This window comes from Armigeres subalbatus, chromosome 1, assembly GCF_024139115.2.
Source record: "Armigeres subalbatus isolate Guangzhou_Male chromosome 1, GZ_Asu_2, whole genome shotgun sequence".
Lineage (NCBI taxonomy): Eukaryota > Metazoa > Arthropoda > Insecta > Diptera > Culicidae > Armigeres > Armigeres subalbatus.
The window spans coordinates 271,955,928-271,975,157 of record NC_085139.1 but is presented as its reverse complement, the minus strand read 5'-3'; the positions used below and the strand labels follow the sequence as shown (position 1 = coordinate 271,975,157).

The 19,230-nt window shown below is 42.9% G+C and overlaps 1 protein-coding gene across 2 annotated transcripts in view; it reads right to left on the bottom strand.

Annotated features, from left to right (window-relative positions):
• LOC134207608 (exportin-6) overlaps positions 1-18,743 on the bottom strand; it is a 30,084-nt gene extending 11,341 nt beyond the window's left edge. The window contains exons 1-3 of one of the 2 annotated variants that reach the window (XM_062683325.1): positions 18,236-18,743; positions 7,002-7,415; positions 6,093-6,941 (exon numbers count right to left, since the gene is read on the bottom strand). In XM_062683325.1, coding sequence (XP_062539309.1) covers positions 6,093-6,941; positions 7,002-7,415; positions 18,236-18,238 — 1,266 coding nt within the window. In that variant the 5' untranslated portion in view covers positions 18,239-18,743. Of the gene's footprint in view, positions 1-6,092; positions 6,942-7,001; positions 7,416-7,576; positions 7,722-18,235 lie in introns of those variants that run through there. The other variant, XM_062683324.1, reaches the window with a different exon arrangement.
• Positions 18,744-19,230: the final 487 nt, after the last annotated feature.

The following is a 19,230-nucleotide window of genomic DNA, read 5'->3' as shown; positions in this document are numbered from 1 at the left end:
TAAGCACTTCCACAGTTATTAACTGCGAGGTTTCTAAGCCAGGTTACCATTTTTGCATTCGTATATCATGAGGCTAACACGATGATACTTTTATGCCCAGGGAAGTCGAGACAATTTCCAATCCGAAAATTGCCTAGACCGGCATCGGGAATCGAACCCAGCCACCCTCAGCATGGTCTTGCTTTGTAGCCGCGCGTCTTACCGCACGGCTAAGGAGGGCCGGACAACAAAAATTCGGGCAATTTTGAGGATTTTCAAAACATTCTTTAAGGACATAGTTGGAAGAGTACCACGATGACCGTCAATATGGCACCGGACCTTCCACGGGTCGTTACCACACCTCCCGCACTCCTCTCCCACCAACATTCGAATGCATCGAACAGCATCGAACAAAAGTTTAATATTCAAATTACTAACCTGCTCACAGCATATTTATTTACTTTCCGTGATAATTAACATGTTTCTTCAAAGAGTCCTATGCATTTCGGCTCGATTTATAGAATAAATCAGCAGCTTCTTGCCAATTTAATAGCCGTCCGCGATTTGGTGGGCTTATCACTGCACTTCACTTCCTCTTAAAGGGCATTGAAAAAATCAAGTTTTCACACACTTCCCCGCACATGAGCAACCCGAAATGTTGATGGAATGCCAATTAAACATCACTTTTTGAAATCAATCACTTGTTTGAAGCGAAAACTTAATATAAACTGCTACTTTGATCGAAAAAAAACACTAAAAACTGATCGCGGAGCAAATGTAAACACCGTCAGCGGCAGCAGCAAACTAATATTTAGGGTGGCTCAAAAATTATTTTGCTCCGCCACGCTCAGTCGAATATGTTTCATATTCTGGGTGTCTTCCGATGGTTTGGGCTGGTTTAAATAGGGGCTTGTGCTTACAGTGCACAGGTCGTTTCAGGTTAGTATGACAGTTGATATGACGAGGTTGAATTTTACATTATTCTGATTGTGGCGCTTCGTCATTGGGCCCTGGCGAGCGGGGAGACCATATGATTGGATGAAATATTCAAGAGCTTTGAATCCATAGACAATGCATATTGAATTGTCGTTCCGATAGTTGTGAGTCGATTTTATTCGAGGTTGCCAAATCCTTAGCATGATAATTAGGCTTCTCAGAAAGCATCAGTGAAACGTGTAATTCAACAAACTAACCAGAATTTGTCTGTGATATCTATCGCACCAGGCGCAGATACTTCATACAAAAAGTGTGACATGGGAGTGAGCCAAAGAGTGAGTGGAGTATAAAATGCTATTTTTGCGTTACGTAATCAATGGATCTTTCCCAAGGTGCGGTTTTCATTGTGGGTTCTCTTGTGGGTTCTCTTTTCGCCAGCGTTTGGAGGAGAGGCACTGTAGTCAGTGTAATGAAAAGTTTAGTTTCCCATACTAGCTTTCATATGAACTTGAACTGGCTTGTACCCAATCAGTTTTTGTTCAAATTGGCTTTTGGAATACACTCGGAGCATGGGACGGAATTGATTGAGCATGGTGGAGCTGGGTCGTTTTTTGAATCACCCTACTAATATTCTTTGCTTTTTTATAAATACTACACCAATACTACTACAGTATATGACAGTTTTTATCGTACCAACACTTTCAAAGCTTTGTTTTGGTACTCAACCCACCTTCACCTTAACAAATCTGTAGTTCTGGTCCTTCAACAGCTTCCTTGTAGGAACAAGGCTCTGGAAATTGACCTTTCGCCATGCCAATCATATAACAATTAGGATTTTTTCCTTGTGTACTTCGTTCAGGTCTTGATTGCTGGGACATCTTCTTCGCTTTCACTGCTAGAGCTTGATTGTCCCTCACTAGCATCTAGCAAACAATCTTCTTCATCGATATTTTTTCAAAATTTAACGACACATTTTCAGGATTTTGCTCTTCGTGCATTTCAGGTTTGTACAACTCAAATTCTATCTTTTCTGAAAACTTCTCTGTTCGTTTCTGTAGCAATTTACAATCATCAATAAAACGTACATCTCTGCTGCATGTGAGTTTGGTCCTTTCCTGGTTAGGTATATGCACATAAGCTTGACTTCCGAAAACACGAACATGCTTCAGATCCGATTTTCTTCCAAACCATGCTTCGAACGGAATTACCTTGGTTAACATAGGCAGCCGTATTGGCAGCGTTAGCCCAGAAACGTACATTTAGTCCAGCTTGAATTAACATACAACGTGCCATTTCGACGAGCGTTCTGTTTTTCCTTTCTGTAGTTCCATTCTGCTGATGGAACTGTAATATGCTGTTGTATACTGCGGAGTTATCCCTTTGCTACGATAGTAGCGACCAAGATGTTTCGATTTGTACTCTCCTCCTAAATCTGAACGAACCAATGGCCGGAATTCTCCCAAAACGTGTTTCCGTTATCTGCACGTACTCCTGGATCTTCTCAGGTACTTCATCTACTCGTTTCAAAAAATATACTTTTGTAAATCTCGTATAATAGTCGTCTATCATTTTCATAAAATATCGAACTCCTCCAGGCGAAAGAGTCTTTCCGGGACCACAAACATCCGTGTGTACTAGATCAAGTATTTTATTTGATTGTTCACGGTTTTTGGAAATGGTAACCTAGACAGCTTTCCCTTTAAACAACATTCACATTTCTCGTCAATACTACATTTTCTTATTTGAATTCCGGTTGCCTTCCTCTGCAGGATATGTAAACGATCTTTTTTACTTGCAACAGCTGCGATTCTGCGATTTTTCATAAATTTGCAAGTATTTTAAGTGAACCGAACATCTGCACCTTTTTCGGTAAGTCTTCCAACAGAAACCAGATGTACATCGAGCTTTGGTACATATTATACATATCGGAAGGTCCTCACATCTCAAAGCAAAATAGGTGCTACAGACAGATAGCCATTCGTCGAGCTGCGGTATGTCATTGTTAGTCGCGTGGAGGCTCTCCAGTGCATGGCAAATATCACATCGTGTTTTAGGCATTCTTCGTAGGTCTTGTCTAGACGTTCATAGAACTCGTCCTTCACGTCATCGGGTTTGTCGTTTGTTCTTTATTTAGTTCGTTTATTTGAAGGCTCACTCGCCGTACCGTATTCAGCTTTACAGAGCCAATAACATTTTCACTATTCAAAGTCAAAGTACGAGACCAAATCCGAGAGCAAATTCATCCGTAGCACGCGCACGCCGTTCGAGATGCCGGGAAAATAATGTTTCCAAGTCTCACTCCGAATAGAAATTACTTCACCAAACTTTAACATATAATCTTGAATAGTCGAAACATTCATTGACGGAGGCAGATCATGTATCCGCACAGTCACTGCTTCGCAATCGACATATACTGGAATGCGGAATTCATTATCCGCGCAAACCATTGTTCTCTTTCAGTTGTGGTCCAACTGGTAGCGCGATGCAATATCTTTACTGACCATTTCGATAAGCACACAGTTACGGGAGTTATGCAACTGTATGCTTTTGACATCGGGATATTGCAATTTAATTTCATTGTCCAAAAACCGTTGAACACTCCTAACATCCGAACGAGAAGGAAGGACACTAAAATCAATTATTAAAGTTTTTTTTTTGTCTATTATCGAGACTTTCAGCCCGAGGCTGGCTCGTCTCGTTGGGAAAAAAGAGTAATTACATTTTAGTTTATTATGCTAGTGCTGGGATCGGACCAGATGGGTTCCGTCGTAAATTTGTTATTCTAGAGGGGGGTGGCCCATTTAGGCGCCGAAAAAGAAAAAGTTGAAATTTATGTTTGGTGCATGTTCCGTTGTTCGTTGTCCGGTTTGGCAGAGGGTCGTTCTGGGTTCCGTGGGGGGTGTTGTATTCCGTTTATCCAAAGGGGTTCCGTGTTCATTGCTGGGTCTTCGTTGGGTTATGGGTGATGGGGGGTTTGTTGGTTAAATTGCGTCAAAGATGTTGCAGTCTTTCAGAAAGTTGATCAGCAGTCTTTCGCTGACAGTGTCGTTCTTTAGGGCTGTGTACGCGTTATCCATGTTGTTCGCTCTTCTCGCCTCCTCGTATATAGGGCAAGAGTTGAGGATGTGGCTGATGGTTAGCCTGCAGCGGCATGTTGTGCATCGGCGATGGTATTCCTTCGCTCCCAAGTTATGGGTAAGGTTTGTGTGGCCCGTACGTAGGTGGGACAAATTATTAAAGTGTTCTTTCGTGCACCGTACATTTTTTCCACAGACTGAACGATAGCGAGAGAGTTAATGTGAACACGTCCGACGTATGCAAGTGAAGGCAAACAACTGGTTTGTCGTTTATTCTTGCGTATGCATTGATCAAGCTGTAGTTGAAAAATTTGTCCTTAGTTTTTTATTAATGTCTTTATTATCGAGACTTTCAGCCCAAGGCATTTGTCCTTGGTTCTCAACATCAGATGCGATCACTTATCCACATCTATCTAATGATTCGACGCTGCTGCTATCCAAGCACTAAGAAACCAACTCCATGCTCCGCCTTCTCGCCGCCGCCACTGTTAGATATGAATAAAGTACCCGCAATTGGATCAACCAGGTCAACCCGTTCTCCTGTTCCTCGCCATCGGACCTCCTGAAGTGCTGAATCTTCCACCTTCACCTTTTGCAGCTCTCGTGCGAGGAGCGTAATTCGTGCAGTTTCCAACAGGGTCGTAACGTTCCAAGTACCGAGCTTCCAATCAGTTTCCGTTAAGCATTGTGTCTTTTGCCGATTGTTCAATCCTGTATTTTCGATTACATTTTTCGGGGTTGATTGTTGGCTTTTTGGTCTGTCGCCCAACCTTCGTATGCTCTGACAATTGACACGCTGGTATTCATGGTTGAGCCTCACGTACAGATTTCGCAGTGGTAGTGTCCGATACTTGATAAATTGCCTGAGAACAGCTCTCTCAAGTGTCTTCAATTTTTGTAGTATGCTCGTCTGCGAGCAGGATTGCGAAACGTTATACAGAGCAATCTTTGGAACGTGCCTATCGATGACGTACGTAATGATATTTGAGAAGGCTAGAGCAGCTTCATCCACATCATGCGTATTGAGAACATTTCCCCAACCGATACTCGAACCTCTGTAATACTTATGTGGTCGGCTTTTCTAAAATCATATGATGAAGTCGTACGCGTGACTGTAGTAGCTATCCAAAAGGCTGACAGCACCAGCATTGTTGGTTCAAGACAAAATCGCTTTCAACTGGTTTTGCTTTGATTCCGGAACGCACGGCAATCAAGACACCGCAACCAGTAGATTTCTTGCTGTTGTATTGATTCCGATCGCAACGAAATATTTCGTAATCGTGACCCATATACTCACGGCTGAGTTCTACTGTTGTACCCTCAGACTGAAAATTGCGTGGTGGAGTCCGTGTAGTTAAAGTGTCATTTCTCTTGTTGCACAACTCCCATAGCAAATACTGCACATATTACATAGTTGTTTTTTTGCAGTTTTTCTGTAGATTTCTCAGAACAAATTGCAGCGTAATGCCCAGATTTGATGCCATCGAAATAGCAGTCGTCTCTGGCTAGCGCCTTTACAACGCCTCTGATGTTGCTCGCCACTATAGAATACCCCTTTTTTGCTGCTACGTTGCTTCGGTTTGACGTCCTCTTTTGCCATTCAAAACCTTATGTTATTTATGGATCCATCTTCAAACTCATTCCGATTATTGAAAAATGCTTCAAAAGTAAAGCTTAACAGCGTATCCAATCTATGAGCTTTATCATATAGCTCGTAGTCAGACTATAAATGTTGCTAATGAATAATTCTCAGTCTGTGCCACAATCATTTGTTTATCAATTGGCAGCTTATGTTTTCTTTCCTCATAATAATGACCTTCACGTTTGCTGGCAATTAGCATTGCCGAAGCAAAATATTTTGATTCATTTCTAGCCGGTGCGATTTCCTTAAGCATTGAATGTGATAGCAAGTTCAACGCTTAAACAAGCTTTGCTTTATCGACTAGTCGCTGGAAACGGAACAAGTGTGCACAATAAGCAGTGCAACACGCCTGTTCTTCAATCTAATGATAACGAAGTTATGCAGTGTTACTGAATTATCGCTGAATGAAGCCTACAAAAACAAATGAATTGAAAACAAATGTGTAGCACTAAACTTACTTCCTCATCCAGCTCCTCGTTGTCCAGCATATCCAACTGCTGATCAAAGTCGTACTGAAACAACATGCGTTTCATGGTCCCGGATGCCAGCGATAGTAGCTTATCGCTGTGTTTATTCACCGCTCCTTGCTCCGCCATGGCGGCAAAACTCTGTACAATCGGCGTCCAGATAATTAACCGCTCGGTAAACGCCAACGCCCCGTAGCCGAAGAACGTGTACTGGAAAAGCGAGTTCAGATAGGACACGGCCGGAAAGTGGGGATCCTTGCTCCACTTTGGCCACTGTTGCGAGGTAAACAGTCGCAGCAGCTCAGTAAGCTTGTCCTGATACAGCTCGTGGGACAGCTTAAGCGTTGGCTGCTGCACGAGATCAATCACCCCGGTCGCAATGACCGTTGGCAGCGGCAGCGGCTTTTGCCGGTAAAACAGTTCCGAAATAGTTGTCAATGCCGAAATCGAAACATCGTTGAACGGTTCATTCCAACGAGCCAGTATGAACAGACTTTGGAAAAATCCCGGTTCCGTTATGTTATCTAATGGGGCCCAGGAGAAAATCTGCTGCACACACAATAGCAGATCCATGGCCGCTTGCTTCACCCGCGAATCATCTCCAAAAGGGGTCGGCAGATGCGCCAGATTTATTCCATTCTTACCACTAGTTCGTGTGATGCACAGTTCGGCGTACTTCTCGAGGACTTCGAACACCGATGGGAGGTACATTGAAACGCAATAGGACAGATATTTCTGTCGTTCACTTGTGATGTCCGCTTTTGTACTGGTGATTTCATCGGAAGTCGATCGCAGCAGAGTTACCCCTAGGATAAATTTGGTCTTCAGTAGCTCCATTACCTGCAAATGTGTAAAAACATAATTGAATATTTGTAAGTTTTGAGAAAACGATTATCTTACTTGATTCATGTAATCCGGGTGCTCCTCTGGAAACTGTCGTTTTCCAATCAGTGCAATTAATTGAGCAACCTTATCCCTCTGCATGCCAGGGATATCCAGCGAGAATCCTGCATAGGTTGCCCACAGTGAGTCCCTGATTTGTGCACGGTGGGTTTCATCCAGCGAAACCCACCTTTGGCTGATGGTAACTTCCACGGTCGAGACATTGAAAAACCAGAAGTACTGATTGTTAAACTGAATAAGATGCTGCAAACACAGAGCCCATGCATGTGGCGTTCGCTGAAACTGCTGCAGTTGACCTTCGATCGTGTGTTTCCTCGAATTGGACGTCCCCGGATGATAGAACTCGTTCACCAATGACTCGATAGACAACAATTCTGTATGATGAATACCACCATCGGCGACCAAGGTTCCCTACAATCAAAAAATAAGAAATTTACTCATTACTCTACACATCTGTTCAATAGAAGAAATTCTCGGCGCCAGCGATCCTAAAATTATCAGCCCAAACAAAAACATATTTTGCATACTCCGCGCACAGAATGACATAATTTCTGCGCAATAAACAACCTTACATTGAACAACTCATTCATTGTTTACGAAGTGCTCTCCTCTCCACGAACATTCCACGTTCCCTTTCAATACGACACTGACGAGCTGAATCGATCGGTCGCGACACGACTCTCCATCGATTGACAAACGGGTTGCGTGTAGTGGCTACGAACGAGACGATCGCAAAAGACGACGTCATTCGTCATGAATGAAACAAAAACAAAACAAGAAATAAGCAAACATGAAACCTTGACGAACCATCTGCGGAAGCCGTACTACCAGTTTCCTTATTCAAGAAAGTTATTCTTTGATTAGGCAGGCCTCCCTAAATTAGGGTAAAGTGACCAATAGTGGACCCCCAACCAATAGTGGACCCTTTAGCCATTTTTGCATTATTACTGCACAATGTCAACATTTTGCTATGAAATTCTATCGGGAGATCCTACCTTACAGTCCTATGATTTGATTACATGCGTTGGAAATGCTATGGAAAGTCAAATTAGATGATTTTTTTCAATTCTATAAAAAATAAACACGAGAGTGTCCATTATAGGAATATTTTGGGGGGTCCATAATAGGGAAGAAGAACGTCCCGAAACGGGACATGAAAATCAAATGAAGTGTCGACTATAGGGAAGCAATTTCCTATTATGGACCCCCAGGGGGTCTACTATAGGGCGAATTCAGTTAGACATTAAAATGTAAATTTCAACGAATAACGTCGTGTATTTGGGTGTTTATGTATGTATCGTGAAGAGGAGATGCAGAACTTGTTGTTAGATATCAAGCTAGAGTTAATATGTTGAAAATTTCTAAGCCTTATGACAGGAAGAGCAAAATTCCGCTACTAGGGGGTCCACTATTGGGCATTTTACCCTAGTTTTTCGCAAGTTTTTTGTTCCGTCATAGGTATGGAAACCTGTTTGCACCGCTTTGCAGCGATGCGTCATCATGCTATATCCATTCGTAGCCGATTCAGAGGAAAAGCAGTCTCTTCGCATTGCGAAGCGTGCGACGTCAACGAGGAAAATAATAATAAACATTGACGAATCTCTCAGCACGTCGTCATCCATCGGCAGTGTGAGTGTGACGAGTTATTGTACACCAATACACACGCTTGGGTTCGATTTGAGTAAGTGCGTATTCCGGATCACCACCACATACACGCTAGAGATAACACAGCATTGTGTTAAGAAGAAGGCCGACTTTTTACAATGTTTCCTTTCTCACCCTGCTGTTAGGGTCTGTTCAAATATTACGTAACGCAATAGGGGGTGGGGGGTTGTTTTATTTTTGTTACGATTTGTTACGCAAAGTATAGGGGGTGGGGGTCCTTCAAGAAATCGTTACGCGTAACAAGCTTAGCTTAGCTTAGCTTAGACTGACTGTACATATCAATGGTTGCTACTCCGTGATTGATCAGAACTGGTGCAAATTGCACTACGATCCAAGTGAATAGTGGTTGGGATTTACCAACTATTCTCGAAGTGCACGTTTCAGCAGCTCGCAAATGTTGATCAATAACGGCGCCGGCCAAGTCCTTACAGTCAGTTGGGAAAGGGAGGAAATGTGAGTGTGTGGTACTTGTTGCTACTAGAGACCGAGAATACCTCTGCATCTCCACATTTACCACGGGAAGGAAGTAGTGTTAGTTGGGTGGGGTAATCAGTAACATAGATCGGGATTCACCATGGAAAGTGATGTGACCTATGAAACTTCTACACAGCAGTATTAGCATTTCCCTAATTTGTTCAATTGTTCATTCTTCGCGAGAATAAACAATCAATCGCTCAAAGTGAGCAATTATTCATTTGAATTTCGGATTAGGTGCCCGCGTTATCATTTCATTAACGTAAGAAAAGTAAAAAAGAAACGGAATTAAAATTGGAAATAATTGATAGTAATCGGAAAGCTAATGTTATTCAGCAACCCTTATTTTATCTCTATTTGACGTTAATTAAGATTGTAAATTTACGTTCATTTTACATGCCGTTTGTCGCGCGCGTGTGTGTGTCACTTCCCTTGACCAGTATACCATAATCAGGATCTCACTGGTATTAATCCTGATGTGCCGGTTGGCACTCGTGTTGGGCTTGTGCGCTTTGAGCGGCACACGGTCGCTTCCCAGTCTACATAAAATCGCACATGGTGCAATACAAGATGCTAAATTGGAGACGATATACATACATGTTGTGTGGAAAAGTACCTCTATCGCCTGCACTTCAGCATCCTACACGACACCATATACGTTCATGTGTTGACTGGGTTTGATAGGGCCTGCTTATGGACACATGCAGCTTTTTGTAGAGGTTTAACAGAGCCCACTGTCTAACCCCACCACATCCTAGGCAGGACCCCTAACTCGCAGTGGCCATGGGGAGGGGTCGTCAAGCCCTTGGACATAGTCCCTGCTGCCCCTACAAGAAATCGTTACGCGTAACAATGAGAAAAAATATTTATATTTTTCAAAAAATAGTTATTGTCTTCAAAATAGCATAAAATACACAAAAATAATAATCTATTGTATCGTGGTTCAAATTCTACCAAAACAAGATTTTTCCAAAAAAAAAATGTATTTATTACGTGTTACGCATGGGGGTGGGAGTAGTTCTAAATTTTGTTACAGATTGTTACGAGGGGGTGGGGGGTTCTTAAAAACAACGTTTTTCGCGTTACGTAATATTTGAACAGGCCCTTATGTCTTCTTCATTCATCTCTTTATTAACAATGGCAGTGGTGCCAGTTGAATGGAAACTGAAACTTAAGCTTGATCAGTTTATTCCTTATTCGTTAGAGAATTGGATGAACGCTGTCATCAGAGGAAAAGTAGAATCACAGAAATTTAATAAAACGGTAAGTTATAGCCTATGAAATAAAAAATAATTTTTTAGATCACAAATTACTTAAGATAATTTTTTAAATGATTTATTACACGGGATTAGAAATTCAATTAACATCAAAAGCATAGTGTCTTCTCCGGGATCATTTAAAAAAAATGATGTTAAACATCAAATAAATATATGTATGTATGATGTACAGGAGATGGACAAAATCAGAAGGATAGGCAAATTTTGGGTAAAATTAGATGTGTTGTTACTATGTCAGTTATCATCCGATTTCGACAATTCAGATATGCCTAAACTGAAAAATCATGCAGTCTCACGGTACATGGAACCGACTATGACCATCCCATTCCGGGGGTATTCCGGGTTTTTCGAAGATAGGTTTAAAACCGTAAATTTTTCGAATTGTTTTAAACTATGCCGAGGATTTGTGTAAAACCCCGCCAAGGATTTGTTTAAAATTCTGCTGAGAATTTGTCTCAAATCCTTGTCTCGAATCCTGTGGAGGATTTGTCTCTTATCCTGCCGAGGATTTATCTCAAATCCTGTCGAGGATTTGTCTCAAATCCTGTCGAGGATTTGTCTCAAATCCTGTAGAGAATTTGTCCCAAATCCTGCTGAGCTTATTGTCTCAAATCTGTGTCTGAAAACCTGCCAAGGACTTGTCTCAAATCCTGTCAAAGACTTGTCTCAAATACTGCCTGGGATTTGTCTCAAAACTTGCCGAGAATTTGTTTTAAACTATGCCGATAATTTGTGTTAAATCCTGCCAAGGATTTGTTTAAAATTCTGCTGAGAATTTGTCTCAAATCCTGCCAAGGATTTGTTTCAAATCCTGTCGAGGAATTGTCTCAAATCCTGTGGAGGATTTGTCTCATCCTGTCGAGGATTTGTCTCAAATTCTGTCGAGGATTTGACTCAAATCCTGTCGACGAACGAACGCGGCGGGATGAAAACGAACGCGGCGGGATGAATTCCCGTCGTAACATGTTCGGACGTTGGACAGAAACGTGTTTTCCAGTGTTGCGTTCCGCCAGACATCAGTACAGTACGGATAATAAATACAAAATTCTTCATACAAAGATAATCAAATCTACAGTGAGGTCTGAACATATTGGTACGAGCGAACATTCCCCCGCCCGTAAACCAAGTCGAACTTCCATAACAGTTTATTGGTTTACGCCACATACATTCAACATTCTATATACATTCACTAAATTGCATTCAGTTTTATATTACATACTGAAAATATCAAATACAAAAAATATCACAACCAAAGCACAAATAACTTGCAGATGACTCCGCCACCTCACAAGCTAATCACGATCCGAGTTTACCAACAACGAACGATTACTCCTTTTCCTCGAAACCGATTTAGCGCTCTCCGAGAGTTCTTCGAACTGTTGATCTCAACCACTAAACTGCGGCCAGGCTAATCAGATGTAATATTCCTGCATCATTTGGTCCACTCGATCGGTCTGGTTGCGATTAATCATTCGGAAATATTCACCAGATAGCAGCTCGACTCCGCCGACGCCATCTTCCAGCAATAATTGTTCCGGCTGTTGTCCTCGAAGACAAAAGTTTTCGAGAATGTTACTAATGACGTCTGGACGAAACCAAAAGTTTTCGAAAATGTTACGACGGGAATTCATCCCGCCGCGTTCGTTTTCGGACGTTGGACAGAAACGTGTTTTCCAGTGTTGCGTTCCGCCAGACATCAGTACAGTACGGATAATAAATACAAAATTCTTCATTCAAAGATAATCAAATCTACAGTGAGGTCTGAAGAATTTTGTATTTATTATCCGTTACTAATAACGATGGACGAAACACCATCTTCTGCCTCGGCAGTGCACAATAAACATTCAATTTGCTCGTCTCTCCCGCATACATCGTATCGCTTGCTGCTATGTGTTGCTGTTATACGAAAGCAACAACACAACAAAGTGGAGTGCGTTCGCTGCTCCTATCGAATGCGTTCGCCTAGGTAGCCCTTTGCGGCCGGCGGCAACATCCCCCCACCCGTGGTTTTCTCCCACAACAACAAACCTCTTCCGTGGGTAATTCCGACGGGCCTGAAAGGGTTAATAGCGTGAACCAAGTGTTGCACCCTCCGGGTGCAAAGAAAACAATTTTGGAGTATATTTCCAATAAACTCAACTGAAATATATTTACTAACATTAATAACACTTAAAATACAAACATAATTAACTTACAATTTAGTTTTCCACTTTCCCAAACACTCCCTAGCTACGCCTCTGGTGATGAGCAAGAGTCCTAATAATTTATACATTGAAAACATTTCAAACATTATTTAAGAGGTACAAACTATCACTTACGGTAAGTATCACTACGAATTCAATCTCTTCCGGAGAACATAAATGGTTAACTTGACTTAGTTTGTAATATTCACAATTATACGATCAAAACATTTCTACAAACTCGTTAATAACTCGTTAATAGCGCAACAAACTACACATATTTCATTATGGAGACTTTACATCGCTTATGTACTTAATAAACAAACAACAAATACAACATTACAACGATCATCTGTTTCTTTACTCATATTATTGACACTCACACAAACGCACGCATATCCGTATGTAAATGTATGCTGCAGCAAGAAACGTCAAATATAAGGGTGCGTTCACAGCTTTCTTGTCAGGATGATGCTTTGACCCTTTCGCGACCAGGTATTTATTTACCGGCGGTAACAGTATGATTACCTCCAAACAATCTTCCTACACACCTTCTGCAAAGCTGCGATGCCAAATCCGTGTTCCTTCAACACATCGCCGAGAATGCATGGTTCCTTTTGTGGTACATATGCATTGCAGCCCTACGAATCGAGTTTCCAATCGCTATCTCTTTTCGTCGCTGTGGTCTCCGTCGATTGTTCCTATTCGTTTCATATTATCCTGTTGATTGTTCGTGGCTTGTTTTTTTAAAAGCTAGCTTGCGATGAGACCAACCCTTTAAATTGCCAGAGGACCGGATAACTTCCACGAAGCCTACGCCTCTTCCGGGTTCTCTACTAAATATTATCTTCGCTTGACGTTCTTCCGGCATACGAACAACGAGACCAGCACACCGTAGGCTGCCGTGTTGTATAAGCTTAATAATATCCAGCCCTTTTATACACCTGGTACAATTCGTGATTCATGCAACGCCGACAGATACCGTTCTCCTGTTTTCCGCCGAGTATTGGCCGCAGCACCTTACGCTCAAACACTCCGAAAGCTTTCCGATCAGCCTCCTTTAACGTTCATGTTTCATGGCCGTATAAAGCCACCGGAAGAATCAGAGTAATATCATATGGTACAATAAGATCTAATAACTGTTTGCAATGGCACACACAAAAAAACGTTGCATACAGAACGAGGCCTATTATACAGTGTAATATATTGCAAAAACAACTATTCGCACGGGATGCTTTACCAGAACTGAAAATCAAAATTGTGTTTGGTGTTCTTTGGATGTTCAGCATGTTGTTGTTTATGTGTTGGTGTAAGTGTTACAATAACTTCACTAAGGGTTCGTCCCATTTGATATAAACACATAACGTTTGGACACCCAGAGTTTCGCAGATGTGTTCATCATTCACATTAATCCAGCACAAACTGAGATGTTATAAAGTTTTCAAAAGTTCAATCCTCTTCTTCATCACTACATATAACGTCTTTAAGATCAGCTACATGGTACCATCCAGTAACTTAATCTAAAATTAAAAACACACATTGATTGTTACCCAGGGAACAAAATATCGTAAAGTCAAGTGTTTGGGTGGATCTACAAAAAAGAAAATATCGTACCCAGCCAGATCGACACGATGTTTTACATGTCGCAAACGCTTGCTCAGAGATCCGCTTGCCCGCTTCTGCTTTAGCTCATTTCAATCCGCAGGATCATTTTCACCTGAGACATTTTCACTTATCTAATTATTGAAGAACGTCTTGACGACCGTGATAGGATAAATGTTCCGGTAGTCGTGGATGTCCTTATAGTTGCGATACAGTTTTTTAGTTTATGTATCCTGTACACCTACGGTGGTGCAAAAGGCCGACTTGAAAGATCTCCATCCTGAGCGTTGCCCGGCTATCGCTTTAACCTGTTGCCAGGTTAGATTTCGGTCGACTTCTTTTATTTCTTTATTGAGGCTTCGCCGCCATGAGCCTCTGGGTCTGCCTCTGCTGCGATGTCCCGCTGGGTTCCAGTCTAATGCTTGTTTACATATTTCGTTTCCGCCCCTACGTAGAGTGTGGCCGACTTAGCCCCACTTCCGATTCCGAATTTCTGTTGCTATCGGCCTCTGGTGACAACGACGATGGAGCTCGTTGTTTGAGATCCAGTTGTGAGGCCACCAGGCCCGAATTATATACCGCAGGCATCTGTTAATGATCACCTGCAGCCGTTGAGTGTTCTCCACTGATACACACACAGTGTTTCGCTAGAGTATAACAGCACAGATTTCACGTTAGAGTTGAAAATTCGTATTTTGGTGCGTTCACTTATCTGCCTGTTTTTTCAGATATTTCTTAAACTCGCAAAGGCAGCCCTTGCTTTCTTTATCCGTGCGCCTATGTCGATCTTGGTACCGCCGTCTGACGCCATTTGGCTACCAAGATATTGGAGGCTTTCAACATTCTCCACTGGTTGCCCGGCTACTGTGAAACTGGAAGGAGTCACCGTGTTTACATCCAACGATTTGGTTTTGTTGACGTTGATGACTAAACCTGCCGAAGAGGAGCATTCGGCAAGGTCGTTGAGCTTACTCTGGATATCAGAGCGCCGTTGCGCGAAGAGTGCAACATCATCCGCCAATTCGAAGTCATTTAGGTGCTCCATGGTTATAGGCTGCCATAACAGCCCGCGGTTTGGTTCACGGTCAATCGCATCTACCAGAATCTCGTCGATTACGATGAGGAACAGTAACGGTGATAGAATACATCCTTGCCTCACACCAGCTACGACCCGGATAGGGTCGGACAAGACCCCATTGTGCAGCACTCTACACGAGAAGGCCTCGTACTGTGCCTCGATGAGGCCGATGATTTTCTCAGGAACTCCCTTGCGTCTCAGGGCGCCCCACATATTCTCGTGATTGAGACGGTCGAAAACTTTTTCGTAGTCAATGAATACCAAGTAAAGGGACTCTTGGAATTCGTTGACCTGCTCCAGAATGATGCGGAGCGTGACAATATGGTCCACACAGGATCTTCCGGCACGGAATCCGGCTTGCTGCCGCCGGAGAGTCGCATCGATCTTCTCCTGAATCCGGGCAACGATAATTTTGCACAGAACTTTGAGAACGGTACACAGCAACATAATGCCTCGCCAGTTATCGCATACAGTCAGGTCACCCTTTTTGGGCACCTTCACTAAGATACCTTGCATCCAGTCGACCGGGAAAGTTGCGGTGTCCCAGATATTACGAAATAAACGATGCAGTAGTTGAGCGGATGTCATGGGGTCAGCTTTGAGCATCTCGGCTGATATGCGGTCGACCCCTGGGGCTTTATTCGATTTCATGCTCTGGATGGCTGTTTGAATCTCTAGCAGTGATGGAGCTTCGGTATTGACGCGTGTTATACGTCGGATCCTAGGCAGATCATGCCGAGGTGGTGATGGCCTGGCTGGCACTTGAAAAGTTGTTCGAAGTGCTCGAACCAGCGTTTCAGCTGGTCAGTTGAGTCGGTCAATAACTAATCATTCGCGTCTTTCACAGGCATCGTTGCATTAATCTTCGCCCCGCTTAAGCGTCGTGAGATATCGTAGAGGAGGCGAATGTCCCCGTTTGCGGCGGCTCTCTCTCCTTCGTCGGCCAGAGAGTCTGCCCACGCTCGCTTGTCCCGTCGCCATGAGCGTTTTACTTCCTTCTCAAGAGCCGCGTATCGTTGACGGGCTAAGACTTTGGCTCCTCTGGTTTTCGATCGCTCTATCGCGGCTTTGGCTTCTCTTCGCTCCTCTATCTTTCTCCAGGTCTCATCGGTGATCCATTGTTTTCTCTGGGTGCGTAGTTCGCCCAGATTGTTCTCGCTGGTGGTGATGAAGGCATTCTTGATGGCGGTTCATTGGTCTTCCACGCTGCCATCTTCCGGGATATCTGCAGCACGCGTCTCCAGTTCTTCAACGAAGGACTATTTCACCGTGGCATCTTCCAGTCGGCGTGTGTTGAATTGTCGTCCAACTCTTTCCTCCTGCCGACGAATCCGCGCAATGCGCAGGCGTATTTCGCCGATGAGGAGGTGATGATCAGACGCGATATCGGCACTTATAGGTTCCCACTTCATAAGCGCAGAGTGTGCCTGAGCGCTTAGTAGGCAGCCAACTCCGCGATCCCGGGGAGCGTGTTCACCTCGTAAACCAGAGTATAGCAGAACTTGTCCCGACGGCGTTCTGTGTTCTCCAAAGTTTGGCCAACGGACTTCACTCAGTCCCAGGATCTCAAGCTTCATGCGGCGTGCCTCATTGGCAAGTTGTGCCAATTTACCCTGCTGGGCTAGGGTTAAAACGTTCCATGTTCCTATTCGTGTCCGTTGCTTCGCGCTAAGAGTCGTCGCCGTAAAATCAGTCCGTATTCTTTCATTATCGGATTCTCGAACAAATTGATGTTTCGGGAACAGTAGGTTGTTGGCCCAAGGTTCCCTATCCACCGGGATGGGGCTGCCATCTTAGGTATAGCTTCCGGGGAATAGCATTTCATACTCAGCCGCTGGATGCCAGAACAGACGCTGTTGGAGCCGCACCTCCTTGGTGAACAGACGCTCGTTGCGATACAGTGTTGCCTCGATTTTGTTTTCGACCCAATTTTATCAAGACCCGATTTCATCACGATTTCGACCCGAAAAAATTTGAAAATTTTAGTTATTCTTTTGTTGTGTAAATAATACCGCAAGCAACAATTATTTTCGAGAAATGACTTCCACCGCCTGCGTTTTACTATTAATCATTTCTTAGTGTTTGTCAAGTATGTTTTAAGCTCTTTCGACAAGAAATAACACGTATTTTGCCTTTTCAGGACATAAATTGATTTATATTAGACAAGACGAGCTCGGTGGTCTAGTGGCTACTACTTCTGCCTTAAAAGCAGGAGGTCGTGGGTTCAATTCCAGGCTCGTTCCTTACCTATTTTGTATTTCTATCCTAGTTCTTTCTGTGTTTCACGTTCTACCAAAACGATTCCTACTGTTATAACCTTCCACACTAACAATTCCAAAACCTCCAGTGGCACCTATGAAAGGTCGAAGAGTTCTCTGTATCTTTCTTAATTTCTTTCTTTCTATAGTGTCTTTAGTTAGTCCCAAATCAATATCTGTGGTAACGGATGAAAGTGATGCTACTCTCATACAATAGTCTTGACTTGTACCACCTACGAATTTGTGCGAATTGCTCAACGCTAATGCTAATGCTAATAAACTGATTTATATTAGTCAAATAAAGTTAAAAATAGAAAATAAAAAAAAATGATTTTGTCACGTTCCCTATTTTATCACCCCAAAATTCACCAGGAGGTTGAATTCTGGATATCTCGATATTACTGTATTATGATTTTTAAGCTGAACATCTCCAAGAATAAGAAAACTAAATTATTATTAGAATCTTTTTATGAACGATTTTTTTTATCCAAGGTCTAGGCCGCTGCGCTAACAGATATTTTGTAAAATTCAAACTTGAATATAATAGAAGGCAGCAAAACAATTGTTAATAACAATGGTTAACCTATTCAGTTTTCACATAGCATTAAAAACGATTTCATTCATAATTTGATAAGAAACATCCCATAAACACTCCCGAATCGATGGCAGCACTTCCCAAACGACGATGGCTACTCACCATCTTTTTTTTTCAGCCAAACCAAAATTCCGTCCAGACGGGATTACAGGCTTGATGATTCACTGAATTGGCCGGGCACCACCCGTGAAAACACGTTTTCAGCTCCTTGCAATGCACTAGGACCTCCTGTTGGTCGAAACCTCACTACCCAGTGCACAACACGGAACGGAACACCACGTAAACGCCCCGTTTTCTCCTGCGACGGAACTGAACGATTTTAAACTTCACTGCTGGAGGTATATCCGGATTTTTTTTTTGCAGCTCCCAGTCGAACGCAAAAGGAAAATTTCGGAACGGCACACTCGCGTCCACGGTTTCGCTCCACTCCGGGAGGATATCACACGCGAAAAATCCACAAATTCACGAACGAGCACTGCTTTTTTTCTATTGCGTGTTTCTCCGATTAGCTAAAGATAAAGATTTTTCGCACCCTCTTCTGCACTCGCTACTTTGAACCTGTGCTGCTAACCGAGTGAGCTCTGCGCTGCTGCTGTTGCCTTTGCTTGATCTGCGATGATGATGATGATGACGGCGCACACCAGCAAGCTACTAGATGGACAGAGAGAGGAATTATTTTACTCATACATTCTCGTAAAAACGGACTTCACACGCGCTTCCTATTGCTTCATGTGTTGGTGTGGGCCAAGTAGTCTGATTTTGTCGAAAAAAAATGTAAACATTGCCACCCACAGTGGGCGGGCGGATTGAAACGTCTGTTAGGGTCCGTCCGAATATTACGTAACCAATGGGGACGTGCACCGAAACTAAATATCGAATTGCAGTTAAAAAGTATTGCAGCTCAGTTATCGAACGTCTACTGTACTTGCTTGAGAGCAGAAAAGCGGCTCAGGCTCCGTCAGACGTTGCAAGCAAATCACTCGTGCGAGCGAATGATTTCTGACAGCACTCGCAATTGCAGTCACAAATAGCAGTTTTTTACTTTAAGCAAATGACAGATTTACTCTCATGCAAATATAAACAAAAACGAAAAACTT